Below are 18,044 nucleotides of genomic sequence, written 5' to 3'. Positions count from 1 at the left end.
TGGCTCAATTTTTTATATTTTAGTAGAGATGGGGTTTCACCATGTTAGCCAGGATGATCTCGATCTCCTGACCTTGTGATCCACCCGCCTCGGCCTCCCAAAGTGCTGGGATTACAGGCGTGAGCCACCGCGCCCGGCCTGAGATTATCCTTTTAACTTCTCAAATCTGTCATTTGAAAATCTTCAATTGATAACATTTTGAATTTATTAACAGTTTGCCATATTAATAGAGAAAAATAGCATGCTTTAAACTGGCCATGTAAGGTTTTAGACAAAAATTACAAACTATCTATCTACTCAGCAGCAAACTTTGGTATGATTGTAAGTAGATCAAAACTATCATAAGCAAAATACATGTAATATAATAAAATAACTTAGAAATATGTCACTACAAAATCAACTCATTCATAGGAATCACTGACACATTCTATTTTCACCAATTTTGATTCCATTGGTTGTTGCTACTACCAGCCTTCTCATTTTGAATACCTGTGGCCTCTCTTCCCAGTTACATATGGAAGTTGAGCTCAGAGACTCTGGGGAAAATGCATTGGCCTGATGATTAGTAACACTGGCACTGTGGCAGACACAGATCTTATGTAAACATTTCGAAAAAATTAAACAGCCTAATAAGGAAGAAGAAAAACCAATGAAGTGACTCTTCACTTGGAATTTGTTGAAGTTTTAGAGATTACACCCTTTGAGTAATTGTTCCTATGGGACATTCAGCACATGTCATGAGAACAAGAAAATTCTCCATTATACTTGAAAACTCTTCACTTGGACTACCAAGAGGATCATTAAGTCTATCCTTGTCCTCTCAAATGTCCAGCATAAATATATTTAGTAAAGGGCTAAATTTTGTAATTTCTGCATATAGAATACCATAAATACAGAGACAAGTGTTATAAGGCAAAATAAAATGTAGATTATCACTGAAAAACCCTAATCAGTAATAAGGAATGCTAGAGAAATGTAATAATATTAAACCTGCAGAATAAAGGGAAGAGAAATTTTGAGTCCCTTCCTTTAAGCTCAGTTAAGTAGTATTTTCCATTTTTAAATCTTGCTCCCGATTTTTTTCTGTTGAAATAGTTATATTTTATTAACGTTTTCTTATAGACATAATATATTCACTTATAGTTTATCTAGTTTTGTATGAGCATCTATAAGGAAATTTTGAAATAAAGCAATGTTAAAATATGCTTAATGTCCTTAATTTACCTACAATTTAGCTTTTAGTGCTCTAGAAAAAACAATATGAAAACATTTCTGAAATATAAAAAACTTTCAATTGTTGCAATTGTTTTTCTGTTTTCTCTTTTATTTTTGTATTTATTTTGAGACAGGGTCTTACTCTGTTGCCCAGGCTGAAATGCAGTGTCACCATCATGGCTCACTGCAGCCTCAACCTCCTGGGCTTAAGGGATCCTCCTGTCTCAGCCTCCCAAGTAGCCGGACTACAGGTGTGCACCACCACACCCAGCTCATTTTTATTTTATTTATTTATTGTAGAGATGGGGTTTCACCATGTTGCCCAGGTTGGTCTTCAATTCCTGGATTCAAGCAATCTGGCCACCTCAGCTTTCCAAAGTGCTGGGATTACAGGTGTGAGATACTGCACCTGGCCAATTGTTACAGTTTATAAATACCTTTGGCATATCTTTTTTTTTTTTTTTGAGACGGAATCTCGCTCTGTCGCCCAGGCTGGAGTGCAGTGGCCGGCTCTCAGCTCACTGCAAGCTCTGCCTCCCGGGTTTACGCCATTCTCCTGCCTCAGCCTCCCGAGTAGCTGGGACTACAGGCGCCCGCCACCTCGCCTGGCTAGTTTTTTGTATTTTTTAGTAGAGACGGGGTTTCACCGTGTTAGCCAGGATGGTCTCGATCTCCTGACCTTGTGATCCGCCCGTCTCGGCCTCCCAAAGTGCTGGGATTACAGGCTTGAGCCACCGCGCCCGGCCCCTTTGGCATATCTTATTTCCATAAGTAGTAAAATCTTGCAACTTTCCCCTGTATTTCTAATATAAATTTATAATATTTAGAAATGAAATATTTTTTCAAATTTTCAACTATAATCATTTTAGTAGTTAAATGGTATTTTGAAAGTTGTATCATAAAAACAAGTAAAATATGATCCATCACCACTTTCTAAAATATGCAAGAATTGATAACCCGTAATCATGGTTGAATATTTTTTCAAGTAGTATGCATTTCTCAAGTGTCTAGTATATTCTAGTCATCATGTTAGGCATTGAAAATTTAATGTGGAACAAAATAGACATAATTCTTGCCCTCATCAAATTTAGTTATTTAGTGAGAAAGAGAGACAAGTAATAATAATAGCTGGCATTCACATGATGCTTTCTTGACACAAATGATGCTCTAAATGTTCTTACATTTTAACTTATTTTAATCCCCATATAATCCTATCTGGTAGATACTACTGTTAATCTTATTTTATGGATGAGGAAATGAAGTTCACACAGCTAGTAAGTATAGAAATCAGATTTGAATAGAGTAGATTGACTCCAGTGTTAATTATCTTCAACATTAAGCTGTATTTTAATGGATGTCAGAGATGCAAATATTTTTGTATAGATCTTTTAATAGTTTTATCTATGTCTACATTTTCCTATCAAAATGCATATTTTAATTATGTTGGTATACTATAGATTTATAACATCTTTCAGATGATGATTATTAAAATAATTAAAATAATTCTTTGCAGATCATTGGAATCCTGAAATAAAGAATAATCTAAAAATATGACTAGTTTTTACTTATTCTCAGCAGCATAATAAATTATTATAACTCCTCCTCTGTTTGGCATTGTACTTTGGAAAACCAGTCTGTGTGAGGAAGATATATTTCATTGCTATAGCCGTTGAATGATAAACCATGCAAGTCAGAGTTTAAATTCTCTGAGTTCCTTAATGAAATAAAGTTATAAATGCATTTAAGCCTAGTATGATAGTGTTTTCTTTGAATTTCAAAAGCTTTTAGTCTTGGAGTGAGAGATGAATAGTGGTAAGAATCTAAGAGGAGATACTACCTTTTCCTCCACTTATCTTCACTCATACCTCCCTACCAGCTGCCAGAAAAGTGTTAGGGCAAAGTCAGGAGTAGTAAAAGAAGTAGAAATACACTTCCTACATTCTTTGAAATTAATTTGCCCTTCTCTTAAATCCTTCAGTGCCCCTGAAACCGTTACTGACACCGGCAACTTTAGTGGAGTACTAATTCTTTCTTATTAGGCAAAGCTGCCAGTGACTCAGTAGAATAAAGGGATTTCCCTTTGTTGCCTCCTAACACATTAAGATAATTGTAACTTTTTTTCCCATGTCTTTTTCCCTTCTCCCCTTCTCAAAATTCAAATAGAAACTCCTATCTTTAAGAATTTATGGGCAGACTCACACGTGGATTAAGATACTTTGACCTTTGTGCTTTCTAAGATACAAAACATTTTCAAGATGTACCGGTTACAAATGTGGCTTATGATTCCAACTAGCATCTGGTGCTGAGACTTAACACCTTTTCAGAGACATTGGACCTCCACCTAATTGCAAAGGACATATATGTGGAGGTGAATAATGACTGCCGTGCCTTTCTTCTAAGTCTCTTGTATCCAGGTTTGGTTCAGGTTTAAGTGAACTGGTCCTCAAAAAGTGTCATGATGTTTAAGTAAAGTTTCATGCTATTATACATTATTTCATGTTATATTAAGTGGAGACATTCACCTGTCTTTGCAAATTATTAAATAGCCAGAAGCTAGTAATAACATAATATAGAAAATTTAATTTTATTTGAAGATTGTGAGACAATAAATTTCCACCTTTAATGACTTGAATCTTTTAAATTTGATTTTCCAATTTATACAAATATAGCCTTAGCTGGAAAGAGCAATTGAAGGTACCAAATCAGGCATTGCCTTCTTATGAGAAAAATATCTTTCCAAAGTCTAAATTAGTAACATGTTACTGAATTGGACAGGAGTTTGAATGGTCATCATTTCCTGGCTAAAGTGTAAGGCGACAGAACTGGCACACCATGTGGAGGCTTTACTGGATTCTTCTGACATCAGATATCCACAGTCAGTGACACCAGTGATGGAATCCAGTCCCTAAAGAAAATGCAAAGTTGCAATAAAATATGCAGAGAAACATTTAATTTCCCCTTAAGTCTGAATCATCAGAAATAATTTTTTGTCTTCCTGAGCAAAGAAATGTAGGTGGGTGTATGTCTTTACTAGTTCAGCTGTGTTTATCTATGCTTGCCTCTGTAGAAATATTAATATTTCAGCTAAAAAATAGTCAATAATGTACCTGTAAAACAAAAATCTGCCTATGTAAGTTTGTATACTTTGTTGTGAGCTGTAGAGACTTTACTGTGTGTGTATCTTTTTAAGAATGGGTGACCTCTGTTTACAAGAAAACTGCCTGCATCTGGCCAGAGCAGTGAGGTTGTCTTAGTTTGTTCTAAGGCTGAAGTGCAGAATAAGGAAAACAAAAAATGAGGCTTTACCTATGAGATTGATCTAAGTTGCAAAACTAGGTTGCATCTACTCTACTTACCACAGAGTAAAAAATAACTGTTCTGAAATAAATTACTATTTTTTCAGTCGAATTTTCCTTTATTAATTTTTGTTTTTGCTTAAGTAAAGCTTATAATGAAGTGTATCCAACATGCAAGTATTTGCCTTTCACTTTAGAGTTACCTCCCTTTCATGTATTTGGGAAAGGGAGATAATATATTTACCCTGGCCTTTCCCTTCACCTGAGTGGTGGTCTTGACCCTAGTCTTTTTGAGATTTGTCTTTTTTTGTTGTTGTTCAGGATGGTTCCTAGCTCATTTCAATTATTGCTACTACCTAGCACTCATTCCCTTTGTCAGGATAAGAGCTAAGAGGAGCAAGGTAGCTCCTGCTAGTACTTCTTTCACCTGTTTTCTGATGTGCAAATTTACACCTACCTTGCAGAAAACCCTAGTATGATCAACAAGGACTGTCTTTCTAGTCCCCAAAACCACCACCACTCTGGTCCAGTCTTTCCTCCAAAATCTAAGTTAAACTGGGAGATTCGACAGGATTTTTCAGGCAAGGTGGCCTTCAGCACCAGATTCTATGTAAGAGTCTAATTCACGTCTTATTCTCCCACGTGAGCTCCAGAATCCCTTCTTTATTCTTTTGAATGGTCAGCTGATGTCTATGGAAGACACACGTGTATACACACACATATGCACACACCCCTACCTCTACAAAAAACATTATTCTAAATGACAGTTTTAAGGCCTCCCCATTATGTGGTGAATGTAGCATTCCATGCATTTTTTCAATTTTAAAAATTTCATGCCATCTCTGTATTCCAGTTAATACCTACTAGGAGTAAGGTATGATCTCTTAAAGGCAAACTCCCTTAGTATATCCAAAGATCATTCTAAATCTTTGATATTTTGCTTGCTTTATGGACCTGAATTAAACAAAGCACCAGTCTTCTTTATAGCATCTGTTGGTTTGGAGAGGAGGGAGCAAGCAAAACAGTATTGACAGGAGAGAATATCAAGTTTGTTTTTTCAGTTCATTTGAAATCAATTTGTCCCTGTGGATGACCTAAAGTTTTATATAGGTCCTTTGCTCCCCCTGGGATTAGACCTGCATTAAACCTGTCTAGTAGTAATATAATAGGAGCCACATATGTAATTTAAAATTTTCCAGTAGCCACATTTAAAATAGTAAAAGAAAATATAAAATTAGCTTTAATAATATGTCTTATTTAATTCAATGTATCAGTCAGGGATTAAACAGAGAAGTAGAACCAATAGAATATTTTGGAGATACTTTTATACTTTAAAAAAAATTAGTACAAGGAATTGGCTTACGCAAATATTGGTAACTGGCTACGCATTTTTAAACCCATATGACAGGAAGTCAGGAAGGGAGGATCACAGGCAAGTTGAGCCTAGAAGCTATCAACCAAAGTTGTCATTCAGAGGCAGAATTTCTCCTTTTGCCCTGGTCAATCTCGGGCCTGTTTTTAAGGCTTTCCAAAGAAATCAGAGAAGCCCATCCAAATTATACAAAATCTGCAAAATCATCTTACTTAAAGTCAACCAATTAGTGATTTTAATTGCATCTGCAATATACCTGCAAGCAACTCTAGGTTAGTGTTCAATAAAATAAATTCGGATAGTAGCCTAGCCAAACTAAGCCGTTAATAAAACCATCACACCCAATATGACCAAAATATCATTTCAAAATGTAGTTCACATAGAAATTATTAATGAGATATTTTACTTATATTTTATTCTAAGTCTTCATAATCTAGTGTATATTGTACACTTATAGCACATCTCAATTTGGATTAACCATGTATCATGTCCTTAATATGCACACATGTCTAATGGCTACTGCATTGGATAGTATAGGTCTGGACAGTGATAGTGATTACTCTGGTTATCATGTGAGTTTAGAGCAGTGGTTCGCAACTAGGGTTCATTTTGCCCTATAGGAGACATTTGGCAAAGTCTCTGGACATGTTTCATGGTCAAGATTGGGAGGTGGATATGGGGTTTACTGGCATCTAAAAGGTAGAGGCTAGGAATGATGCTGAATATCCTAAAATGCAAAAAAATAGCCCCTCCCCCAAATAATGCTTCACCTAATTCAAAAAGTCAATAGTGTTAAGGTAAGAAACCCTGCTGTAGAGTAAAATTTGGAGACCAGAGAAGAAATAAACAAAATGGTGAGAGAGGCAGGAAGATGGACATTTCCTATATCATTTGGAGATATTTCCTTGCATTTTGGAGAATTATTTTCAGAGATAAGAATGAGTGCCTTACCTGTTCATATCTCCATCACCATATTCAAAGTCAGAGTTGAGATAAAAGTTGATTAGTGACCCTGTAAATAGCAAGATGACTGATTAATGAGGAAAATTAGGAAGAAAATCTTCACAATGGTGGTTACCTCCTTAACAGGTGAATGAAAGCTAGTGGCTGTCTTTTCTGAAGATATTTAGGGTGTTTCTATGGTTGATCTTAATTTAGTAGACTTTTGGAAAAATTACAAAAATGCAAATGCAAATTTACAAATGGAGAATTTAAAGTGTGTACAGTAATTAACACCATCTCAGACCATCTGTGGAATAAAGTTGTGATAAATAAATAAGTAAACCTCATTAGCATTTTTCTAAGAAAAAACATGATATTTAAAATTAAGTCACTTTTCAAAGGTAGTAATCATATTTGTAAACTCTAATCTCAAATTTACTTCTATCCAAATTAACTGCAAATTCAGAATTAACTCCATTTTCTTAGCCTTGGCAACGTATGTATATTGAAGCTAGCAGAAAATTGAATATATTTACTAAAACCTGATGTTTAGAAAAAAACGTACAACTAACTTATTCTATGAAATGTGTCATATCTGCTTGCAGTAATTATTGGTTAAATGTAATGCCAAATGCTGATTATAAACATAGCTCAAAGTCAGTACTTCTGAGATGTATTTCCTATTAGATAGCTGTTACAGTTCATTTCACAAATTCTTAATTTAATATGTAAAAACTAAATCTTCCTAAATCTAAATGACATTCTTATTAAGGAGTCTTAATTTGTATTGAGAGTAATTGAAATAAAACATAATTATAGTTTGTGACCAATTTTAGCACCGAAAATGGTGACAACATAGCTCTGTCTATTAAATGCTTAAGCTTTTCCAAATAACTCTAATTTTGAGATAACTCCATTTTTTCCCTTATTTCTATAAATAAGTGATTTGTTTAGCAATATGTTACAAAGACTCTTTTAGACTCCAATAAACTTGTTAGTGACTGTATAATAATTTAAACTTTGTGGTACGTTTATGAAGTTTAGGTCATAGCTATGGCTTAGATTTTATACATTTTCAGAGTTTTAAAATTATAAATTCTATTTTTTCTTAGAAATCCACAAAGATAAGACTGAAAAACAAGAGAGACCTGAAAGGAAAATACAAACTAAAGGTAAATGTTTAATTTTATGTTTATTCTTCATTTAAAGATACATTTTTGTGTATTCACATGGGAGAAAGAAAAATTTTCATGTTTAGTGTTTTTTGTAACATTTTTGAAATTAAATAAGTACATTTACTCCTAGTGAATTTCAGTTATAAATGTATAAATAACATAAATAATACTTTATAATTGGAATCAAAGTAACTTCAAAATATGTAACAATTTTTTAATTATTTACAGTTACTAAGGGAGTAGCTCAAATATATATTGACTTTCTGAGGAAATATTTTTTTTTCTTTAAGAAGCTACTGTAACATGTCAGAGTTTATTTTTGTTTTAACCTGAATTCCTTCTGTCATGCAATATCTTTACAATCTTTGGTGCAGAAATGCAGAGTCATTATATGACCTCATGGCAGAGGTCATATAAGAAAGCCCCATGGCTCTCCTGCACAGCTTTAAGAGGTAGATGGACAGTGACAACATGATAGTGAATATCACTTTCAACTGAACTAAATCCAGTTACAGCAATCTTGCAGCAGAAGCATATTAAGAAAGGCCAGCATTGTCTTGCTCATCTTACAAGCATAACTTTTCTGTGGGTGACAGAGATAGTCATAAAACTTTAAAGAAACTAATAGGAAGCAAGACGTTCGCAAATATATTCTCCAAGCATGCCCAGGTTTTCCCAATGGTCAGTTTCACATGATTTTGAATGAGCCAGGGAAAAAATAAAGATTTCATAATAACTGTATTTGTATAATGCAGACAGAAAATAAGATAATTTGTTTCTGAGATAAAAATGGAATTTTATCCAGTATTTGCTATGTCATAAACCAGCTAATGCAAAATTATTTGTAGTAAATGCCACAGTTACAGATAGTAAATTTTCAAATAACAAAAGTACCAATTAAATTATACTAGCATGTGACTTTATATTAATACAATGCCATGTTGTTGCTGTTGTTTTTAAAATATACTTCATGTACTTCCTTTTTGTGAAGGGCTCAAATCATTCTACAGATATTATGTCTTTAATCCTAATGTTTGAATTCATTCTAGATTGGTCAGCCAATTCTTCAACAATCAGAACATTGAAGCTCACTCAGTTGAAACCTATTTATATTTGTACTTAGGAAACTAATGTCTTCTTACTGTTCTCTTTCTTTTTTTGGTTCTTAATTCCTTTGGTCATAGAAGTTGGACACAGCTCTTGAGTACGGATTGACTAAGCGAACCATGACTGAACTGGCTCTGTGCTTCTATCTGCTAAAGGTTAAACAGAAACTCAACTGGTTCCATATCATTTGAGTCCCTGCTGTTTTTTTCTTGCAGACTGTGCTATTAATTTAATAACAGTGCTGCTGGAGTGGAGGTAGTAATGCAGATGGCACTATTTGCATTTTGGACCTGGCTATATTAGAATTCTGATGTCAAAGACTTTGAGCAGTGGGCTGTAGAGTGGGTTTATTAAACTAGCAAGTCTTCCATAATTAAAACAGTGAATTTGGCTGAAGTTTAAAATAAATTTCTCAAAGACTGAGCTGGAGATTATTAACCTGAATATATTTCTTGAGTAGACCAAATATGTTTTGTAAAAGTAACTATTTCTCAAGAAAGTGAAAGTAGAGCTTCAGTTGTTCCACATTGAGCTGGAAATCAGAGATAGCTTATTTTTTCCACAGTTTTTCTGTGTGAATATGAACAAAAGATTTCACTTTATTGCTTACTTTCCTATCTGTAAATGAGGTAAACTAATGCCCGCTTTTTATTCTCAAATAGTTCAGTGAAAATAAATGTTTTGTTTTGCAACTTCTCTTGTATATAGATAAATACTGTTTTCTGTATGCCATGTTCCATGTCAGTTATGGTTGTATGTGACAGATAGTTAGGAATTTAAATTATTATCAGAGCATTTTGAACCCTTAGAAGAAAAGATATAGTATTTGAAAGGTAGTAGTAGTCTGTGATGATTATAAAGGGGTCAATAAATACTTGAGTGTAAAGATTCATTATGCTCAAGGTGGTGTGTTTGTAGGGAGACAAAAGATTTTCGTTATGGTGGAAGCTAGATCACATTCTATTTCTCTATATATTTTTTTCTCCTTCAAGGGACAATATGATATTCTAAAAGTTTTTAGTAGCGTGGAACTCACTGGGAGAGTCTTGGGAGTTTACACCTATATAATTTACCCATCAAGTGGGATACAAAAAAAAAAAAAAACAACCCACACACAGAATATGTAATCCCACAGATATATATTCCTAAAACAATTCTATGTTAATATGCTAACTAATTGATTTTATAGTGTCAAATAATGAGTTTCAATTCTGACTCCTTTTCTATAAAAATTAATTACTTTTATAGGCACCCACATTAAGAAATTTTAATTTATCATATCAAGCTAACTTATTTCTACTGTGTTCCTCTGTTTATTTTGTTTGATATTTTCCTCAGGGAAGAATGCAGCAGTGTATGGAGTTAAAGAATATGCCTTTTAAATGATAACCAGGCAATGAATACTTATTATGGTTTTAGGGCATAAGCTCTGACATGTTAGTTAAGGTTCACCTTGAACTAAATTAACCTTGGATTTTTTCCTCATAAAAGAGGTAGAAATTTATTTTATTTTATAAATATAATCAGAATACTGTATGTATTTATGACCTTGTATTGAATTTATATAGTAATATAGCGGAACATTGCATTTGCTTAGAAGAATTTTTGGGGTTACCAAATATCATTAACTAAATTGTGACTCATATAAATGGTCCTGGGGAACAGGCAGAATGAGTTAACCGCAATGGAGTAGTTGTGAGTATGAAGCAGAGCGCTCTAGTACAAGTTACCTACAAGAACGCACAAGATTCCACATTAGGGTGATGGTTTCAAATTAAAGTTTTTGTAGGTCAAAATGATCTTGCAGAATACAATCATATTTAAAGCTATATCCAACAATGGATACCCATGGTTAGATGTAGGTCCATTTGTTAAATAATAAGAAATGTTAACCAGTCTTCTCTAGCTGTCAACAGTCTGAGGATCCTTTGTAATCATAAATAACTCTGCCCACAGATGTTTTAAATAAGAAGATAGATACTAATTGCAGAGAATTAGAGAGACTGTTATTTGTCTTAAATAAAAGGTTCCAGTCATGATTGTTGAAGAACATTTCCTTTACCCATGGTAAATACTCAGATATTCTAATAAATAAACTAAGAGCACAGGGTATGATTTTCATAAAGGGTGATATTACCATAACTTTTCTTACTTTTAGAAAGGTCTTTAATTAAATTATCTGGGTTAGAATCCAAATTTGATAACTTCTGGCTATGTGTCCTCGGGCAAGATAATTAATCTTTCTTTGCCTTTATTTCCTTATCTGTAAAATGGGTATAATATAGTGGTCATAAGGATTAAATAATTATGAAATGTATATACAAAATTCTTGAAAGAATTATTGACTAATTTTAAACAGTAACTATCAGCTAATTAATGAATCATCTTAACCACCTCTAACTGGATAAGTGAGGTCTCTTACAGGTTTGTTATCTGAATTCCTTTTTTTCTCTATCTTTAGTATCATTTGATATCTGTCTGATCATAGGCTGAACAAATATAAGATGTGTCATCCCAAGTTCCTGTAACACAACACTAAACTACTTTTACTGCCTTGTCAGTTCTATATTTGTGGTTCCCTTCTTAAAAAATTAATATTGTATGAGCGTTATCTACTATGGACCAAATACTGTATATAATTTTTTATGTCTAATATTTCACTTAATCTTCATAGAACAATCTGGCACGGTAGATATAATTCCATTTAAACTAAGAATACGTAGGTTTAGCTGAACTCAATCATTGTGTCAAGTTTAGTAATTTGCAGAGCGACATTTTTGCCTGTTATCTCTAACATAAGAACATGTGGTTTTTCCACTACATCCTATATCCAATTTTCTTTTTTCTTTTTGTTCTTTGGTGCCTGCTGAGACTGTAGCACCAGAATTTGCTCATAGCCATAGGATCTAGAATTTGTCTCTGAAACCCTGTGGTTAGGACCTGGCTTCCTGCTGGTTGACCTCACTGATCTGCTTGCTTTTGCACGTATCTACCAGTTCCTAGATGTCATCTCTGTTCCCTTCCCATCAGTCTGTGTGCCATGTAGCCTGGTGTGGGCTTACCTAATTCTAATAGCTTACCTGTAGAGTAGACACCATATAAAAGATGTATAGACTGTATGCACCTTTAAATCTCCTTTCCACTATTTTCAGTCTTAACACAACTGAGAAATGAGATGTGGCAGTACTTATCTCGGTAGACAGGTCAGATGGCTTGTCATAGGTGTACTAGTTTTCTGTGGCTGCCCTAACAAATTACCACAAACTGGGCCCACCTGAATAGCCCAAGATAATCTCACCATCTCAAGATCCTTGACTTAATCACGTTGCAAAGTCTGTATATATATATGTGTGTGTGTGTGTGTGTATGTTATATATCTATTATATATATATGTTATATATTTATGTGTGTGTATATATGTATAAAACATTCACAGATTCCAGAAAGTAGAATGTAGCCATGTTTTAGAGGGCTATTATTTAGCCTATTACACTGTCTTTTCAGTAAATAAACTTCAAATCACCAGATCTAATTACTTAAACAGCATCCTGGAGTCAAAGGATTAATTAAAGGCACCATTTAGAAAGGAATCTTGACAAGCATGCATGCCAGTCAGAGTTTAGAGGGACTGATAATTAAAAACAAAAATACAAGTTTTAAAAAAACGTTTTAGATTCAAGGGATACATGCATATGTTTGTTACTTGGGTATGTTGCATAACGATGGAAATTGAGCTCTTCTAGTACAACCATCACCCAAATATTCAGCATAATACTCAGTAGGTAATTTTTTAAGCCTCAGTCCCCATTCTAATCTCCCCCATTTGGGGATCCCTAGTGTCTGTTATTTCCATCTTTATGTCCATGTGTACCCATTGTGAGAACATAGAGTATTTGATTTGATTTTCTCTTTCTGAGTTAGTTCACTTAGGATAATGGCCTCCCACTCTATCCATGTTGCTGCAGAGGACATAATTCCATTCTTTTTTTTATGACTGCATAGTATTCCATGGTGTATATATATCATATTTTCTTTACCCAATCATCCACTGATGGATGCTTAGGTTGGTTCCATGACTTTGCTACTGTGAATAGTGCTGTGATCAACATGTGAGTGCAGGTGTCTTTTTTATATAATGATTTTTTTTTCCTTGGAGCAGATACCTCATAGTGGCATTGCTGGGTCAAATGGTAGTTTTATATTTAGTTCTTTGAGATAGCCCCATACTGTTTTCCATAGAAGTTGAACAAATTTACATTGCCACTAACAGTGTATAAGTGTTCCCTACTTTGTGCATCCATGACATCTGTTGTTTTTGACTTTTTAATAGTAATTATTCTGAATGGTGTAAGATGATTTCTCAATGTGGCTGTGAGTTGCATTTCTCTGATGATTACTGATGTTGAGCAATTTTTTATGTTTGTGAATAGAAAGATAAAAGTATTTAAAGTTAGAAACCACAAAATGGCAAATATTACCAAGTTTACAGTTCATGGTAGAAAAATAGCATTATCACAGAGACTTTTGCATATCTTCAGATATCAACATAGCAACAGTAAAATGTAAAGTCACTATGCTTATGGATCACAGGTTTCTGAAAATTTCTGAAATTTTAAAATTTCATTATTTGGGCGATCAGAACAAGTCAGAATAACTACTATTTTTGCTTTTTCCTTAGGCAGCAAGATGAGTTCTTTTGTTTTTTTTGGTGGTTTTAAAATTGTTTGTTTTTGTTTTGCTTTTCTTACTATATGTGAAGAGCTTAGTCACATTGACAATAGGACACAGTTTATGTATGACCAATGTAGTCTCATCATTCCCTTAAGATATTATAAATTTCTCATTAAAAATGCATCTTTAATGTGCACATATCTTAAATAAAATCTTAAGAATGTCTTGAATATCCTGAGTTTTTTCTTAATTGGATAATCCTTTAGTATTTTATTTAAGCCATCAACTAATTTAGGAGCCCATGTGGTTCATTCATTTTGATATTTGAAAAGACTGAAGGTATAGAATATAAAAAGTCTCTGAGCCTTCTTATAAAATTCCCACCTGACTTTACACAGTTAACTAAAAGACTTCTTTCATCTAACATATTCAAGCCCATATTAACATCTATTGCAGAAAATGTCTTCACCTGTCTGTATTCTTTGTCCTAATAACTGACATCACCGTCCACCCAAATTATTCAGGCTAAATATCTAGGAGCCATTGTTGCCAGGGGTGGTACTCAACCCCGACTGCAGTTTAGATCACCAGGATAACTTTTAAAAATATATATCCATGTGGAGACTCCATCCTGGGGCCATTAATGTTTGGGAAGTAATGCCGGGGTTTGAACCTAGCTGCCCTAATGATTCAAATGAGTAGCCAGAGTTAGAATCACTGTCGGTTGAACTCATAGCTTAGAGTTCAAGTATATCCCACGGTGGTTTCTTTTGACGAGCCAGTGTTTTAGATAACGAGCAACTGGATGCCTTTAAGTAGAGCCTGCACCCTCTGTTTACCACAGTCTCCACCACTCCCTCTTTCACCATTGGGGTACATGTTAATTTACCTGCCTCATCTATGAAGGCATTTGAATTTTAGTTCCTGCCATAGACTTCTTGTTCTCTTTCGACGCCAAAGCTTGTCCCTGTCATAGACCTCTTGGTCTCTTTCAACACTAGAGCTCAACCTACTTGGCTCGTCTTTACTATAATTTAGTCTACTTTCTCTCGTCTCAAACTGCTATCTTCTGCACAATCATCTCTCAATTAAATTGTGACAGTGACTTCTTAACCAATTTCCTAGCATTAACCCCTCAGGTCCATGCTAATCCAGTCATTTATGGGCTTAAATACATTTGGTGGTGCCCCAGTGCTAAGAGATAAAAGTGACATTTTCTTTTTTTTTTTTTTTTTTTTTTTGAGACGGAATCTCGCTCTCTAGCCCGGGCCGGAGTGCAGAGGCTGGATCTCACCTCACTGCTAGCTCCGCCTCCCGGGTTTACGCCATTCTCCTGCCTCAGCCTCCCGAGTAGCTGGGACTACAGGCGCTCGCCACCTCGCCCGGCTAGTTTTTTGTATTTTTTAGTAGAGACGGGGTTTCACCGTGTTAGCCAGGATGGTCTCGATCTCCTGACCTTGTGATCCGCCCGTCTCGGCCTCCCAAAGTGCTGGGATTACAGGCTTGAGCCACCGCGCCCGGCCAAAAGTGACATTTTCTAACCTGGCTTATAAAACCTTCCTCATATGATCACTGCTACCCCTACAATGTTCCAGCTTTGTAGTTTATCACGTCTTCCCTGTTCTGCTACCTCCTTACCAAGCTTTCTCACAGATACAACCTACTCCTCCCTGCCACCCTTAGCACTACAGACCACACTGATGCCCCCTCTACTGCAGGCAGGCTGAGCTGTCGAGTAGTCCCTAAGCAGGCATTTTCACTGTCTCATAACTGTGTGCTTTTGTGTGCTCTCTTCTTTCCAGCCATCAGGCCCTTCCTGTGTAGTCCCTCGGCAAAAGCCCACTTATTTCTTTGATTCTCATGTGGAATATCAGTTCCTGTATGAAGTCCTCACTGCTGTTCTTCACTGGGGACATTTAAGCACTTTGTCCATGCTGTTACACCCCAGCTTTTGCTCTTCCAAGTACTTTGACAACATATTTTAATTGTGGGTGTATGTCGATCTAAGTAACTGAGGGAGGGAACTACGTTTGTCTTCATGTATGTCCTAGGTCAGCTTTGCCACTCCCTTTTATGATTCTGTTTCCTTATCCATGAACAAAGGGATACGGGCTCATAGTCTCTGAGGTTTTCACCAGCTCTGAATGTGTGTGCTTATATCAAATTAAAAATCATTCTAACATCTAACAGAGTACCCAACACGCTCAATAAATATTGAAATAATGATTTAATTTGTGAATGAAGTATTCTTCTATTTTGTTCATCTCTACTGGATTCCTACAGAAAACTTTGCATTTGACATTCCAACAGACAACTTTCCACTTAGCTTTAATTAAGCCATTGTAATTTAAGTTGAATTTATGTGGTTAATGGTAACAAACAATTTCATAGTAAAACAAAACTTTCTGTAATATGTAATCTGAAAACACCCACACTGAAACAACAAAATTATAATAATACAGATAAATATGGATGATTNCCACACTGAAACAACAAAAATTATAATAATACAGATAAATATGGATGATTTGGAAAATGCAAAAAAAAAAAAAGAGGAACCACACCCCTAGAATCCAATTATCTGGAGAAAAATGGTAATATATTTCTAATTTTCCTCTACTTTCCCCGCCCCGTGTAGTTGTTTATTGTATATTGCCTTATTTTTTTGCAAACGTGAGTTTTATTGGTGATATTAGATAAGATTTCGGCTTCTATTTAGCTAATAAACATGTCAATTTACTTGTAGAACAGAACAAATCAGAAAAGACGGGAACCTGGTGGTAAACATACAACTAAATATGTGAACTTTTTCCAAGAAGGCTCCTAGACCATAGGACGGCCTGGTAGGCAGGCAAAACAGTAGGTTTCTGCTACATCCACCTATATTGTCAGGTGGTTGGGTGAAAAATGACCTCAAAAATGGAAAAGTTTACTTAACAGAAATGTATACTGGACAGACAGCATTTGGTCAGCTTCAGAGTGGGCCAGACAGTGGGAATAGGGTGTATTCTGGCAGGCAGATAGTGTGAATGGAAAAAGTGGCCACAGTCACTAGGTGATAATACACATTCACTTATTCACAGTACCTACTTTGTGCCAAACACCATACTGGACATTACAAATTCCATGATGAATAAGATCCAGTTAATGATAAATTTGAAAAAGTAAATACACAATTATACCACTGTGTAGTAAGTACTTCACAGAGATGTCCTGGAGGAGAGACGTAGTTTGGGGTTTGGCAACCTCAGTTGTTGAGTGAGTCTGACTGCAGTTTTCTGGAAGGACCTCGGAGGAGTTAGTGGTTTGTGGTTCAGGTGTGGACTCTGAAACTTAACAGGGAAGACACAAAAGCTAAGCTGAGGTCAGTCGTCAAGGAACCAGGTGGGAACTTGGTTCAAGGGCTGCAACAGAAGTCTAATTATTACTATTATTATTAACATTAGACTTAATATTACCTTATTGAGACTAGAAGTCCAAAGTCAAGGTTTCCACAGGATGAGTTTTTTCTGAGGACTGTGACAGAGAATCTGTTCTATGCCTCTCTCCTGGCCTCTGGAGGATTGTGGGCAAACTTTCGGGCCTTGTAGATGAAGTTCTCCAATTCCTGCCTTCATCTTCAAATGATGCTCTCCCTGTGTCTCTGTCTTTTCACAGGATATGCATTCCCTCTCTGCATATCCTTCTCTGTGCCCAAATTTCCTTTTTTATAAAGACATCAGTCCTATTGGATTAGGGACTAGCCTCATGACTTAAACTTGGATTGTCTCTGCAAAAACCTTATTTCCAAATAAAGTCACATTCTTAGGTTCTGGGGGTAATGACTTCAACATATATTTTTGGGTATACACAATTCAACCCATAACAATAGGACATGCACAAAAAAAAATCAAAAGGATGTTTTTAAAAAGGGTGATTCAGAATAATAACACTGATTTGTCTAGAACTCCTTCAGTTTTTGGGAAACAAATTGCAGGATTGGAATCATAGGCTGACAAGGGATTTAGCTGATGGTGAGGCTCAAAAGTCAAAATATAATCAAATACATTAAAATGTGTTTAAATATCCTAAAGTCCCTTATAAAAATGCTCTTAAAGCCCACAAATTCATTTAGTCATCCTGTACTGTATAAACTTTTACTTTTGTCTTCTCTTAGCTGCACTTAATTAACTCCTTAGAATACAAAATATATTTTCTTTTCCTCTCTGGCAATTATGAAAAATAAACCTGGACAAGGAAACCAGAAGAGTGTGCACAAAGCTATGC

The 18,044-nt window shown here is 35.2% G+C and overlaps 1 protein-coding gene across 1 annotated transcript in view; it reads left to right on the top strand.

Moving 5' to 3' along the window:
- The window catches only part of TRDN (triadin), a 133,032-nt gene that overhangs the window by 36,998 nt on the left and 77,990 nt on the right, over positions 1–18,044 (top strand). Inside the window, 1 exon segment of the mRNA XM_017881786.1 lies at positions 7,938–7,997. Coding sequence (XP_017737275.1) covers positions 7,938–7,997 — 60 coding nt within the window.

Source organism: Rhinopithecus bieti, unplaced genomic scaffold, assembly GCF_001698545.2.
Source record: "Rhinopithecus bieti isolate Rb0 unplaced genomic scaffold, ASM169854v2 scaffold_1060, whole genome shotgun sequence".
NCBI lineage: Eukaryota > Metazoa > Chordata > Mammalia > Primates > Cercopithecidae > Rhinopithecus > Rhinopithecus bieti.
The sequence above is the reverse complement of the archived record's forward strand: the minus strand, read 5'-3'. Positions and strand labels throughout refer to the sequence as shown.